Source organism: Trichomycterus rosablanca, chromosome 22 (genome assembly GCF_030014385.1).
Source record: "Trichomycterus rosablanca isolate fTriRos1 chromosome 22, fTriRos1.hap1, whole genome shotgun sequence".
NCBI lineage: Eukaryota > Metazoa > Chordata > Actinopteri > Siluriformes > Trichomycteridae > Trichomycterus > Trichomycterus rosablanca.
Genome location: NC_086009.1, coordinates 6,890,032 through 6,904,101, shown reverse-complemented (window position 1 = coordinate 6,904,101; position 14,070 = coordinate 6,890,032). Strand labels below are relative to the sequence as shown.

The window sequence follows — 14,070 nt, the reverse complement described above, 5'->3', positions numbered from 1 at the left end:
CTGCAGTGGATGGGCGCCCTGTCCAGGGTGTATTCCTGCTTCATCCATAGTGTTTTCAGGTTGAACCAGACCCACCACAACCATGACCAGGATAATGCAGTTGATGGAAAAAAAAAAAAAAATCTATGCCATAAAGTTCTGGCAACTCACGATGGTCACTCTACGAAGGCGCCAAGTTGTTTTTATTATGGTCATCTGTTAACCAGCTGTAGGTTACACCCCTAACACCATCTACACAACTGTTAATGGAAATAAACTACCAATGAAGACCATGCTCATGGGACAGTAGTGGAATGGCAGTATAAGTGGCACCGAGACCGAGAACTCACAATAAGTAACTCGAGAAATAAAGGATTTCAAAAAGAAAATGATATTTAATGATCCAAAAGTACAGAGATCAGTTTTGCCATAACGTCAAAACTACTTTTAAAAAAGGTAAAACCTTGTATGCAGGCAACAGGTACAGTGTTGTGCAAAAATGTGGACACCACTTATCAGATGTCATGTTTTCTTGATTTTATACATTTAAAATTTGCAACAGTAAACACTTTTTGGCTATTTTCTTAACAAACTGTATTTATTTGTCCAATTTAAATTTGTCAGATGCCAAATATGTATAACTAGGAAACAATAATGCTTGGAATTTCTCTTGCAGTATATAATAATGTTTACTTGGCCAAATAACAAAACATGCACCTGACGTGTCCAAAATGTTGCAAAAGACTACGTGGATGCTGCATCAAAACATTAACCATATGCACAACACACAATAAGAAAAAGAAAAAAAAAAGAAATGATGCAATTACTTCACTGAGCACAAACTGTGGTGAGCATCTTTTACATAAAAACAAAATGCTGACAGAAAACATATGGATTTTATTCCATCACTGATAAGTAATTCCAGTCTATCAAACTAAGAATTGAAGTTTCTGCCTTGTTGCTTCGTGACACTGAACTATGAGCCTTAGCAGATTTGAAGGATGATCTTATTATCTTGAGGAGTTGGAGCTGGAGCGAGAGCGATGGCGTCTGCGACCGGGAGATCTGGAGCGAGAGCGCCTTCTCACCGGAGATCGACGGCGTGGCGAACGAGACCTGAATGTGCACAAGACATGCAAACGCTCAGCACTGTCATTATAGTTACACATATTTAAGGGCAAACTAGATAAGCATTATTCATGAGATTCGTCTACAGTTGTGTGATGGTGCATTAGACCGCTGTACCACCTGAGCACTATTTATTAACCTTTGTTTGTTTGCCGTGCTCATCATCGGTTCCAAGCACTTGACTGAGGTTGTGTCTTAAATCAAAGTAGTGCACTACACATTGCTTCCTTGTTAAACACTTTCTAGTGCCATAAAATGTTCAATACCTTGTTGGAATACAGCAGGATTTGGACCAACATGCTTTTCTTTCACATGCACTGTTGCAAGAAACCCGTTTTTAAATAAATATAATTAAAGTAGGAACATGATCAGATTACTATCAGATTATTAGCATACATGTAAATGCATGAAGGCCAGTCACACTATACCAATAAACCAAAGGCCTAAATAACCCACAAGGAAGAGTGCCGTTAACCACCTAAAACTGATAGGGTGTGCATGCATGGCACCATCCCAAAGGAATTAGCTAATGTTTACCTACAGTCAGTCCTGACTTATTTAAAGACAATTAATTAAAGCTGATTTATAGCAATATTTATGTTTAATGTCTACAAAACTTAACATGCAGTCATTAAAAAAGGATGTGAAAAGCACATCAGAAAGAACTGAAAATGGCCTAGACCTTAAACTTTCATTTCAAAGACTTCTAAAGTTCAAAATCCTTCGCTTATTTTAAGAAGTTAATGTTGCTGGCTACAATATAGTGAAAGACACCTGAAATATCTGTGTTAAAATTAAGATGGACATTCCATGTTCTGGGTACACTTTTCTGGAAAGGTTTTGGTGTGTGTGGGAAATTGTGGGAACCTGATGGTGTTCAGTGGGGTTAAGGTCAGGGCTTGGGCATCTACACAGACATGTCTGAGGTGATGACCGAATAGCAGAGCCACTGGGAGGTGCATTTGGCAATGTGCTCTTAGTTCTGGACACAAGCCTAGATAAAAACAAGGATGGGTTGCACGATGAAGGGTATGCGGATTCAAAACTGTGCCAATTCAGGTATGTGGACCAAAATGATCCACAGGAGGAGCCAAAAGAGAAAATATCTAGAAACACGTGCCTCATCAACTACTTATTTTATTATAAAACATGGATGTGAAGATTAGTAAATGTAGCTGTTGCAAGAAAATGTGCTGTTTTCTAATATTTGACAACACTTGAAGGAGAACAGTTGTGAATGGCCAATTGGTAACGCAGCCCTAATTATTTTTAGTATCTGGGGTAATCACGACATCTACTGTTCAAACTCGTGAATTGCATTTCTCGAAATGTAGATGACTAATACTGACCTTCTTCTCATGCGGGGTGGAGTGCGCCGCCACATGGGTGGAGGAGGAGGCATCCTGCGTGGAGGAGACATTCTGCGAGGTGCAGGCCGCAGCTTCTGAGTCAGGACAGCTGTCGCTGTGATTTCCTGACCATCGATTTGACCTGTTAATAGTGAAGCAAGCATACAGAATAGTATCAATAATCTTGGATGTATATCAGTGCTGGGATTTGAATCCTCAGTTATCTGCTAGGTAGCCCAAAGCTCTACCCATCGGGCATTTCCAAAGGAATGTACCTCCATCCATGTATTTTAGGGCTTTTTGGGCATCGTCTGCAGTTTCATATTCCACATAAGCATAACCCCGGGACAAGTTTGGATGACAGCGGTCTGATGGCATTTCAATCATTTTGATCTTTCCATATGTAGAGAAGATTTCTTGGATGTGATCCTGAAAAAACAAAATAAAAAAAACAGATGACTTGCAAGTTAGAGATCATTTGATTTTAGCTTAGTTTGTCTATTAGGTCTTTTTACAGGCCAGAAATTTATATAAGAGTTGGACCACAGTATGAACAAACTCGGTGGGCGCTTGGGTGACACAGCGGTAAAGTATGGTGGCCCACTACCGCTACCACTATTCAGGGTTCAAATCTCAGTGGTGCTATCAACCGGTTAGGCTGCACAGGCTTGACTGTCTAAAGTGTTGAGGGGGATGGCCGAAATAACTTGTTTATAGCTACCATGTACCAGGCCTCAGTAGACTAGTCTGTTCAAATACAAAGAAAACTAAAGTGCACTGTACCTTGGTAACATTTCTAGTAAGCCTTCCGACATGAAGCTTGGTGGGTTTTGGGCTCGGGCTCCTCCTCTTTCGTTCCTTCTCCTCCACTCTTTTCTGTGATTTGGACCTTACAATACATGATCAGATTAGACACCTTCTAGATTTAATTCAAAGATAAATAAATACAAAATCTGTTCACAAGTGCCACACCAATGGCTAGATCAGGCTACCATGCATCTTCTGTGTTTGTGAGCCAAGTCTGGGATTTCAACTATACAGTATAAACTCAGGCACTGCTGTTACCATTACACCAAACAAGCTTTTGGAAGTTTGGGGCAACTAAAAAGCCATAAAACGAGGAGTAACGGTGATTGTGTTTACACAAACAATAATAAACTAAATAGGACCAGGATCTGGCCTTATTGTTAAAATTTAATTGTTAAAATACACATGTACACAGTATACTATCTTAATCTTATTAAGGCCTTATGAAAGATTACGTGTAACCTGATTTGGCTATCTGCAGTTATGCCCTGTAATCAGTTCAAACAGCTCATGTATATGGGCAAGTGACTTGCTTTTGAATGTCCGTGTCTGCTAGTGTGCGGCTGGAGAAGAGATTTCCTGGAAATACTATGTAATTACTATATAAGGCAAAGAAGTAAACGATGCTAAAGCAAAAGCAATGAACAAACTGATCTACTTTGAACGTGAGCGTCTGCGGTTGTCATGGCGGCGACGGCTGGGGCTGGGTGACCCCGAAGAGCCAGAGGAGCTGGAGGAGCGTGACGAGCTTGATGAGCCGGAGCGGCTGGAGCCTGAAGAGGAGCTGGAGCCACTGGAAGAACCAGAGCTGGAACCAGAGCTGCTGCTGGAGCTGGAACTCGACCTAAAAGGGATATCAACGTAAAACAAAAAGAACTTCAATCAGTACACAAAGAACACTTAATTAAATAAGTAAAGTTCTGATACATGGGAGCATCATGCAGACAGTAAAGATCTGACCTGCTGCTGCTGCTACCGGTGGAGTTACTGCGTCGTTTGCGATTTTTGTCCCTGCTGCGGTCCTTCTCGGCACCTTCTTTCACCACAGCTTTGTCTTTACCCCTCTCTCGAGATTTGTCCTCTGAACGTTCTCTGCGTTTGGTAGGTGATGGGGCCCTATGAGAAATGAAGAGAGAATTAAGAGATGTAACGTGTTATTTTACAGGGCTCTAGACTAACGTTTTGCACTGGTTGCACTGGTGCACCTAACTTTTTTTCTTAGGTGCACCAGCACAAAAGTTAGGTGCACCCAAATTTTCGACCGCATCGCATTTAACACCGCAGTTTTACAGGTTCACTTTTTTTTTTTTTTTTTTTAATTACTGTCCATACAGGCAATATTGACTTGGAAATAACTAACAATCTGGTCAACATGGCCTCGTCTGATGATCTGTTTGCTGCTGCCTGACAATGAAGGGCAGTGGGGAGAGGGGGACACTCGGGCAGTGCATTTATCGCGGCATGTAATGTGTTTTATAGATCTGGGCTTTTTCAGCCTTTCAATTCGAAATGTATTAGAACCAGTCACAAATATACTATTGCCGGCCACTGTCTTCTTTACAGTTAATTATAGTATTACAGACTAATTATAGCACACTTATAAAAATTATAAAAATAATAGAGTAAATGTGTATGTATGTGTGTATATCTATTTATATGTGTGTGTATATTTAAAATTATATGTATATGTTTGTGTGTGTGTTAGAGTGTAATCTTAAATGCAGTGCATTATATTATCGGCTTTACTGGATCTTTTACACAGATTCCCAAAATCGCTTGCGGTGCACTCACTGCGTATTTTGACTACATGTATTCTAATATATTTTGGTCTTTTAGTTATTTTTATATTTTACTTAACGAAAATATTGTCGTGTTTTTACTTTCACTATCGCGGCACTTTACCGCTAGCATTAGCCCCTTGCTACTGTAGTGGGTCGGCTCACCTAGCCGCTGTCCGGTGGGGATGCTGCGGGTCTTTTGCTGTGCGGTGGTGGAGGTGTGGGAATAAAGGCACACGACAGGGTCGAGTCACTTTAACTGTTTAGTCAGGACTTAAGTGAGCGTTACAACACTTTACACCGCCGAGCTCCAGAACCCGAACTTCCATTCTGGGGACATCCGGCGAGTCTCATATACAAAACTAAACTTACGGCAGAACGTTCGAACGCACGTGTATAAACCTGGTGCTGCATTCTGATTGGCTGAGCTGAATGTCGCTCACATATCACCGCTACAATCTTGTCCCGCCCTTCACTATCTCTGATTGGTTTAGACCATGATATTGGCCTAATGTGTGTCTGTTGTTTTTTTTTTCCCTCGGAAGCCTGGTCGCACCGGTGCGACCTGAGATTTTTTTTAGTCGCACCATTGAGAAATTAGGTCGCATAGAGCCCTGTTTTATTTTTATGACCATTCAAATGGGCCTAATTGATATAAAAATATACAAATAAAAACAACGTGTAGGGAACACTGACCATCTGATAGTCGGTAACAAACAGAAAGAAGCCTTCCACATTAAAAGGGTATAGTTCTTAATCTTAGGGTGGCATGGGGCACAGCGAGTAGCACAGTGGCCTCACAGCAAGACGGACCTGGGTACGATCACCCAGCTGGGTTGTCAGGGTCCTTCCTGTGTGTGTGTGTGTGTGTCTGCCCTGTGATGCACAGGCGATTTGTCCAGGTTTCCTACTATTAGATCAATAAATCAGACCCACTGTGAAGCGGATCAGGATAAATCGAGATAAATAAAATCATGATTGTTAAAAAAAGGTCAGTCTTAAATGGAACTTATATAAACCTGAATTTCTAGCCAAGTCGAACGCAGCTTTAATTCTAGTGTTTGTTAGTTTATTAGGATTTTAACGTCATGTTTTACACTTTTGTTACACTTATGACAGGAACGGTAGTTATACAAGGTTCATCAGTTCACAAGTTTTTTTTATCAAACACAGTCATGGACAATCTAGTGTCTCCAGTTCACCTCACTTGCATGTCTTGGACTGTGGGAGGAAACCGGAGCACCCAGAGGAAACCCATGCAGACATGGGGAGAACATGCAAACTCCACACAGAAAGGACCCGGACCTTCGTGCTGTGAGGCCACAGGGCTACCCACTTAGCCACCGTGTTGCCCTAATTCTAGTGTTTGTCTGGCGCCAGAAGCACCTAGACCCTGATCGGGAACGAAGAGATTGAACAAACGTATGGATTCTTATTGGTAGTAGACACCATCATGGTTCTACTCGAAGGCTTTCAAACCACAGGTCCTGTAGCTGTGTTAAAAAAAAAGTGTAAAAATAGACGAAACAGTGCATATAATTTAAATAAGCCCTTAACATACTATAAATAATAGTGAAATTTTTATAAAAGAATAAAACGCGTGTTTGTTCTCCAGCGAAGCGTTAAGCTAGCTTAGCTAAACAGTTAGCCATGAGCTAGCATGCTAGTTTAGCCAGTCTCATTCATTAGCAAACGGTTAGCAGTCTTTCAGCCACCTCAAATGCGGCGCATTCGAACGGTTTGCACTAAATGCGCACAAATAAAGCCAGAATGCACAAAAACGACACAATTCCGCGAACATTTAAACGGTATAAAATACAGCAAACAAGAACTCACATCTTCACTCGGTACGACTCGTAACAGCGCTGAACCCGTCGACGTCTTTTTTCTGCGTCACATCTGAGTGACGTCACTTACTCACGACGTTTTTTGTTGTGTTTTTTTTTACACACTGGGTTGTGTTTACGGTTCCGTCGCTGTTACAACTTGTTAGAAATGTTAGAAAGCTAAAAATGTTCAACAAAACGTTCGATCTACATCTAAAAACCTCAAGGTCGAAGTTGGTAAAAGGATAAGGAGGCTAACGCAGAAGAACGAGCAGCTGTAGGTGGGTTTATAGGTAAAACTGATGCTTTGTCTGGACGATTGATCTGATCCGGGTTGATCCGTTTATTAAACATGATCGACCGGCGTGATTTAGTTCAGTGAACTGGATCAAGTAGGGTGTTTAGTGGTCTGATGATTTGTATCATGAACCTGGTCAGTTATTTACGTTTTATGTGTTTATACGACTGACTTATCAACGAGATTTGTTTGATCAAAGTGACCTGTCTATTCATTTTGATCTTCCATCAGTGGGGGCAGCTTACAGTGTCCTTATTTATTTTAGTGACCTTGACACAATGCCAAGCACATAAAACTTATGGGTAAATGTTAACTGTATATTCAGCAAGAATAAACAAATAATCATTTTATTGATTAAAAAATCATAACTTTGGCAACTAAATCAATCAGAATCAGATTTATTGGCCAAGTATGTAGTTTTGGCTGATGGTATCTCTCTAGTCTAGTATAAATACAGTATTCAAGCAATGTATACATTAAACATGAAACACAAAAATATACAAACTATAAGATTATATACAGGCAATGTATTGAAAAATGTATGGACGTGTGCATGTATGTATGTACAGTATTCAGTGACCAATACATATAAGCAGATGTACACAATATATGGTAAGATACAAATGGCAATATACAGTGATATACAGATAATGTAAGTTAGCAGCGTGTGGAAAATTTACCAAAATAACAGTAAAGTGCACAGCATGTAGGATGAGTACTACAATATTTAGTGACTTGGCAGCAGGTGACCAAGGTAATAAACCGAGATTCTATCAATCTAGGTATGGAAAATAACACAAGACTGATCAAAAAATAATTGTCATAATTGTCGTTTTAATATAATTTAGTTGTTATTCTATTTATTTATTAAGATTTTAACGTCATGTTTTACACACTTTCGTTACACAAGATTCATTACTTCACAAGTTTACTGTCAAACACAGTCATGGACAATTTTGAATCTCCACTTCACCTCACTTGCATGTCTTTGGACTGTGGGAGGAAACCGGAGCTCCCGGAGGAAACCCACACAGACACGGGGAGAACCCGGACCGGACCTCCCCACCTGGGGATCGAACCCAGGACGTTCTTACATTTACATTTACATTTTCAGCATTTAGCAGACGCTTTTATCCAAAGCGACTTACACAATGAGCTGAACACAATGAGCAATTGAGGGTTAAGGGCCTTGCTCAGGGACCCAACAGTGGCAACTTGGCTTGAACCGTCAACCTTCTGTTTACTAGTCCAGTACCTTAACCACTGAGCTATCACTGCCCTATGCCCTACGTTCTTGTTGTGCTACTCGCTGAGCCACTGTGTTGCCCCATTTTATTGATTAATTTATTTGCATTCATGGCAGAAACGGTAGTTACTCGTTACACAAGATTCATCAGTTCACAAGTTTAATGTCAAACACAGTCATGGAAGGAAACTGGAGCTCCCGAAGGAAACCCACGCAGACCGCCCCGCCTGGGGATCGAACCCAGGACATGCTTGCTGTGAGGCGAAGTGCTACCCACTGAGCCGTCCCATTTTATTGATTTGAAAAAAATAATGACTTTGCCAACTAAATTAAGGTTAAAATCAGTCTAGATATGGAAAATGTCACAGACTGACCAAAGAACAGTCATAACTGTCGTTTAAATATAATATTTATCTATTTAACCGGGGTGTTCAAACTTTTGCAAAACTGCTTATTATGAATTTCTTATCCTTGTGTCAATGTACTGTTCATTACCAGTGTTCAGTGACACATAATCAAGCAATTTATTAGGTACATCTATCTTGTCTGTGCATTCCTAGATGAATCTTTAGCTACACCTACCATACAGATAAACTTTGGGTTTACAGTTACGGACTGTGCTCACTTTTATAACACATATGTACCACTTTTATTAATTGATCATCCTTAGGAATCTCACTGACCAGATATTATTTGGGTGGTAGAGCATTCTCAGCACTGCAATGACACCAACATGGTGTTAACACGGTAGTGAAGCATTTCAGGTGCATCAATGTTGACGGGATTTTTAAACACCTTATTGTCTGTAGTATGTGTTCCTAATAAAGAGGCCAGTAAGTATTGCAGTGCCAGTGTTTAAAACTGTATTAAATCAACTTGTGTAATTGTGTTGCTTTAGGGAAGTGAGTGACCATGGGCAGGCTGGATGATGCTGCCAAGCGGAAAGTGGTGGAGCTGCGTGAAGCGGGTTTAAGCTTTCGTAAAATCAAAGCTGTACTGGAGCTGGAGAACATCAAGGTGTCTGCCCAGGCTATCTACCTTTTCCTGAAGGAGTTCAATGGAAAAGCCAGACAAAATGGTCTGTCCATCTCGGGGAGTAGTGGCCCTACAACAGCATTAGGGTCGAGGGACATAGGAATCAGTGAACTGAGGCAAGGTGGCTGGAGCGAGCAGCAGTTCAGGAACCTTCTTCAAAAAACTTCTCATATGGCTGGCTTCTCATCCTCTCCTGACTCTTCAGGCCAGAGTGGGGTACCACCAGAACCTAGGGCACAGTCCTCTGGGACAGGAGCTGCCAGTCAGGAAAGGCAGAATGCGGAAAAGAAAGATATGGATGTTCGTATTATCAGTGTCACCTCGCTGGCACAAAATGCCCATCATGGCGGCATTCAAACAGCGCGCTCAGCACAGCACAGCAGCACATTTGCACGGAGAAGGTACACTCCATCACCAGCAAATCCAGTCCTTGTAGCCCGGAAAAGAATCCTGGACAAAGCTTTGTTCCACAGAGCAAGGGTATGTAGTCATTTCTCTTATACTTGGGGTCCTAATTTGCAAAAAACATTAAGTAACAGAAAACAATTGCATATTTATTTCTTTGACAGAATAACATCATGCTTGTTTTCTCTGTTCAGGTCCGGGACAGCGGTCCTCAGTCTGGCCAGCAGACGGTGTCATTACTTAGAAGAGATCAGTCATGTTTCCCCTTCTCTGAGGGAAGGAAGGTCATGCTACCTCAAACAGCCTCATACAACCCTGCCACTACCAGACCTCCCCAAGTGGTAAGTTAGGCAGATCCATGTTAGTCACTGATCAGCCAAAGTAGTAGTACCAGCTGCCTAATTTGCTGTCAGAAGAGCTCCACAAGACATTCCTATTATGAGCAGGTCTTCAACTCCTGTAATTTGCAAGGTGGATCATCCTACATCTAAATAAACTATACACAACAGCTCGGGTTTCCACACTACCCTGGAGAAGAGATGATTTGTTGGACCTGTCAACCTTCTATAGTTTTGATGTCCAGTTCTGATGCCTGTGTAGCAATGTTGGTGTCGTTGACAGTGGACTGGAGCAAGTATGGGCTCTTTGACTTGTGATACATTGACCTCATCACCAGTATTAAAATGATCTGCAATTTAAGCAGTCGTAGCCCTTTTGTTGATCCTTACCAGACATCATATCCTTCATGTCCTCAGACATTAATGAGTCTTGGCTGCCTAACAACTGCCAGTCGATGGGTACTCACTACGGTTGACTGAGCACCCCTTGCTGTTTCAGAGAGACTTCTCAAACTAACTTTACAGCATCCAAGACCAACAGATCAAAAAATCCTATTAAACAAGCCAAGTGTGACAATGGCAAGGAACAAATCCCCTAGAATTACAACAAGAAACCTTGAGAGGAACCAGATTCAGCAGGGACTCATCCTTCTTGTGTGAAAACCCAGTTATCTGACCATGTCAGTTCGACTTTTATTAAGGTCAGTCAGGTCTTTATCCATGCCCATATGAAGAATGCCTTTATTTGTCATATATACATATACACATGTTCAATACTGTCCAATTCTTTTCCGCATATCCCAGCTTGTTTGGGAGGTGGGGTCAGAGCGCAGTGTCAGACGTTGTATGGCATCCCTGCTCAAGGGCCCAACTGTGGCTGCATAGCAGAGCCAATCTTCCAACTAATAGCCCAAAGCTCTACCCACTAGACTACTACAATATCTGCTTCATTCAACATGTATAACCCAACATTCAATACATCCCTGACCTTGACATGCACAACTGTTACAAAATAATGAATGCCATGCCTATTTTTGAGTGCTGAGTCTAATGTTTTGGCTGATAAGTGTTTGTCCAATACTAACTCCAGTTGCCACATAGCTGTTGATGAAAAATATACATCTGGAATAATGCTGGAATAATGCTTAACTTTCCTGTATTTCTTAGAGGGGACTGCACCCAGGGACAAACGTTCCCAGACAAGGACTCCAACAGCGAGCACACGTGCTTCCCCGTTCAACAGAACAGGCCCCCCGTGTTGGCATTCGACTCCCTGTACCAGGCCAATCAAGTGCCAGGCCCCAGAATTCCAGTTCTGCGGTCCGGGCTCAGGCTCCAACCAGTCAGCAATCGACTCCCTGCCAGCAGAGCGGCGTGGACACCGGAGCGCAAAGCGCATTGCAGGACCAGGTCAGGTCTCTGGCCTCGGAAGTGCACAGCCTCAGTCTGGCTCTTAGGATGATGGTTGAGCAGCAGGGCCGGCTAGAAAGAGAGCAGAACCAGCAGACACATGTCCAGAAGCAGATCTTAAGCACCTTGCAAAACCTGGCATCTAAACTGGAGCCATGCTTTCAACACACTACAGCTCTCACAATCCCACCCTGCCCCTTGTCGTCAGCCTCCTACAGCCAGAGTACCCTCACCCCTAGCCAAGGCAACAGTCTGTGCAGCCAAACCCAGTCCAGGTACAACGAAATCAACGGCCCCGCTCTTGAAAACATCGAGTCGTTCTCTCTGGACGGTCTCAGCTCAGCTACCATGAATGGATTTCAGCCTTGTAGCAGTTCGGACTCCCTTTCTTTCGCTCAGGCGCACACGCTAACGTTTACCCAGGCGCACGCAAGAACATTTACACCAGAGATGATGAGCTATATAGGGATGGAGGGCAAGCCTGTGGAAATGACCTTACCGAGTACAGATGGATCTTTTCAAGCCTGCAAGTCGACCTCTACTGAATCTGTGCATGATTCCCAGCTCACTATTGTTAAAGTAGAAAATGTTTAAAAGACAAAATTGGCATAGATTATTCTCTATAGTCTTGCAACATTTGGCATAGTTTATATCCCCCCAGATTCATAGTTGATAAGTTATATTAATTCTGTTGAATAGTCTCAGTTATGTTTGTGTTTGGACAAGTATCTAATGCTTTCATACAGAAGTATTACTAATACCAGAGAGTACCTCAATAACCGACATGAGTCAAAAAGTTACCACCAGCATAGTTTTCTTTGTTTTATTATTATTTTGTTTCTCCATGGTGGTGTAAAATAAGAATCATACCTTAAAACACTTTTCAAATAAAGTTCACAACCTGTAAAAAGCAAAACTGTCTGTGATTAAGTCAGTAGCGAACCTTGACTCGTAAACCTCCTTCTGACCCTCATCTAAAAAAGTGTCCTCTCTTAAAGTACTGCAAAGATGTATGAAGGCAATGGACCAGGGTTCAAAACGTGCAAAACTACCATAGAGCTGGCATGGCTGGTGTCAAAGTTAGCAACAACAAAGCCCACCCATTTAGAGGAAGATATGATTGGTTCATTTTACTCTCATTTGAAATTCTCTCATTTAATTACTATTTCTTGTCCCAATTTGTCCAGCAACAGCAGCACGGCATAATTCTGATAGGGAGACAAAGGGGCATCATTAATTTAATCCTTCACCTTCCAACACATTGAATAAGCAGATATGAAGGGGTCAAAAGGGGTCACATTTAAGAGAGCCTATGCATTAATTAGATATTAGATATAATTCTTTCACTAGACTAACCAACAAGCCATGATTACACATCATTTAGAACCAACAATAACAAAGCGCGTCACATATTTAGGGTGTTTTCACACCGTAGGAAACCCTATAAGTTAAGCAACTGCAACATCTTAAGCAATAGCAGCCTTAGTAGCCTAATAGCTTAGTAAAACTGATAGTAGTCTGAGCTTGTGGCTTAAAAGCTGGAACCTGAGAGTAAAGCAGTACCATCCAAAAGTGGCACCCACAAACACAAAAAATAACTGATGCAAGACTATTATCTTGTCGTTTATGTACACCAGTTAGTACACACTATTTAGCAGAAACGTGCTTCCCCGTTCAACAGAACAGCCCCCCCTGCGGTCTGGACTCTCTCCAACCAGTCAGCAATCGACTCCCTGCCAGCAGAGCGGCGTGGACACCGGAACACAAAGCGCATTGCAGGACCAGGTCAAGTCTCTGGCCTCGGAAGTGTGCAGCCTCAGTCTGGCTCTCAGGATGATGGTTGAGCAGCAACCTGCAGTACCATCCAAAAGTGGTACTTACAAACACTCTGAAAATAACTGATGCAAGACTACTTTCATGTTGTTTATGTACACTAGTTAGTGCACACTATTTAGCAGAATAGTGAGCGGTTTGGGACAAACCATTTTTCCCTGTCATCATCTTGCACAGTACACAGTGAAGAGAGTGGGTTTATTTTTTTTATTCTATATTAATCCATCAAGTAACAAAGGTCCCAGTATACTTATTATACCAGAGTAAAGACAAATACATGAACTACAGGTTTATTATGCAATAAAGCTATAAACTAAACTATGAGAAGACAATTATTAAGTATAAGTCTGCTACATGCTGTGAATGTAATTCAGAATAAGTCAATCTAAATTATTTTGAAAGTATATTAAGTACAGTAATTAACAGATATCATGCTAAATATTGTTGTTACATAAAATAATATATAATATATGCAACAATTACGTGAATAATTAATGTTTGTAGTGTTAATGCTATTTACCCAACACAGACTGTTTCTCATCAGCAAAGCAGCTTTCATCCGAGATCATTCTCTAGCTGTAAACAATAAAAAGTAACTGATTTCCAGGGCACATGGATTCATTTAATTTACAAGATAA

At 41.4% G+C, this 14,070-nt stretch overlaps 2 protein-coding genes across 2 annotated transcripts; one reads left to right on the top strand and one right to left on the bottom strand.

The window, feature by feature from the left end:
- Window positions 1–347: 347 nt before the first annotated feature.
- On the bottom strand, window positions 348–6,926 carry LOC134336119 (RNA-binding protein with serine-rich domain 1). Its single transcript, XM_063018808.1, has 7 exons — window positions 6,878–6,926; window positions 4,224–4,379; window positions 3,922–4,107; window positions 3,240–3,345; window positions 2,732–2,885; window positions 2,457–2,598; window positions 348–1,095 (listed from the first exon to the last, which is right to left on the bottom strand). Coding segments are annotated over exons 1-7 (852 nt in total). The 5' UTR covers window positions 6,880–6,926; the 3' UTR covers window positions 348–989.
- An 81-nt stretch (window positions 6,927–7,007) lies between these two features.
- Window positions 7,008–14,043, top strand: LOC134336148 (uncharacterized). Its single transcript, XM_063018843.1, has 4 exons — window positions 7,008–7,148; window positions 9,310–9,926; window positions 10,046–10,192; window positions 11,357–14,043. Exons 2-4 carry the CDS (start codon window positions 9,324–9,326, stop codon window positions 12,191–12,193), a joined length of 1,587 nt encoding a protein of 528 aa, XP_062874913.1. The 5' UTR covers window positions 7,008–7,148; window positions 9,310–9,323; the 3' UTR covers window positions 12,194–14,043.
- Window positions 14,044–14,070: the final 27 nt, after the last annotated feature.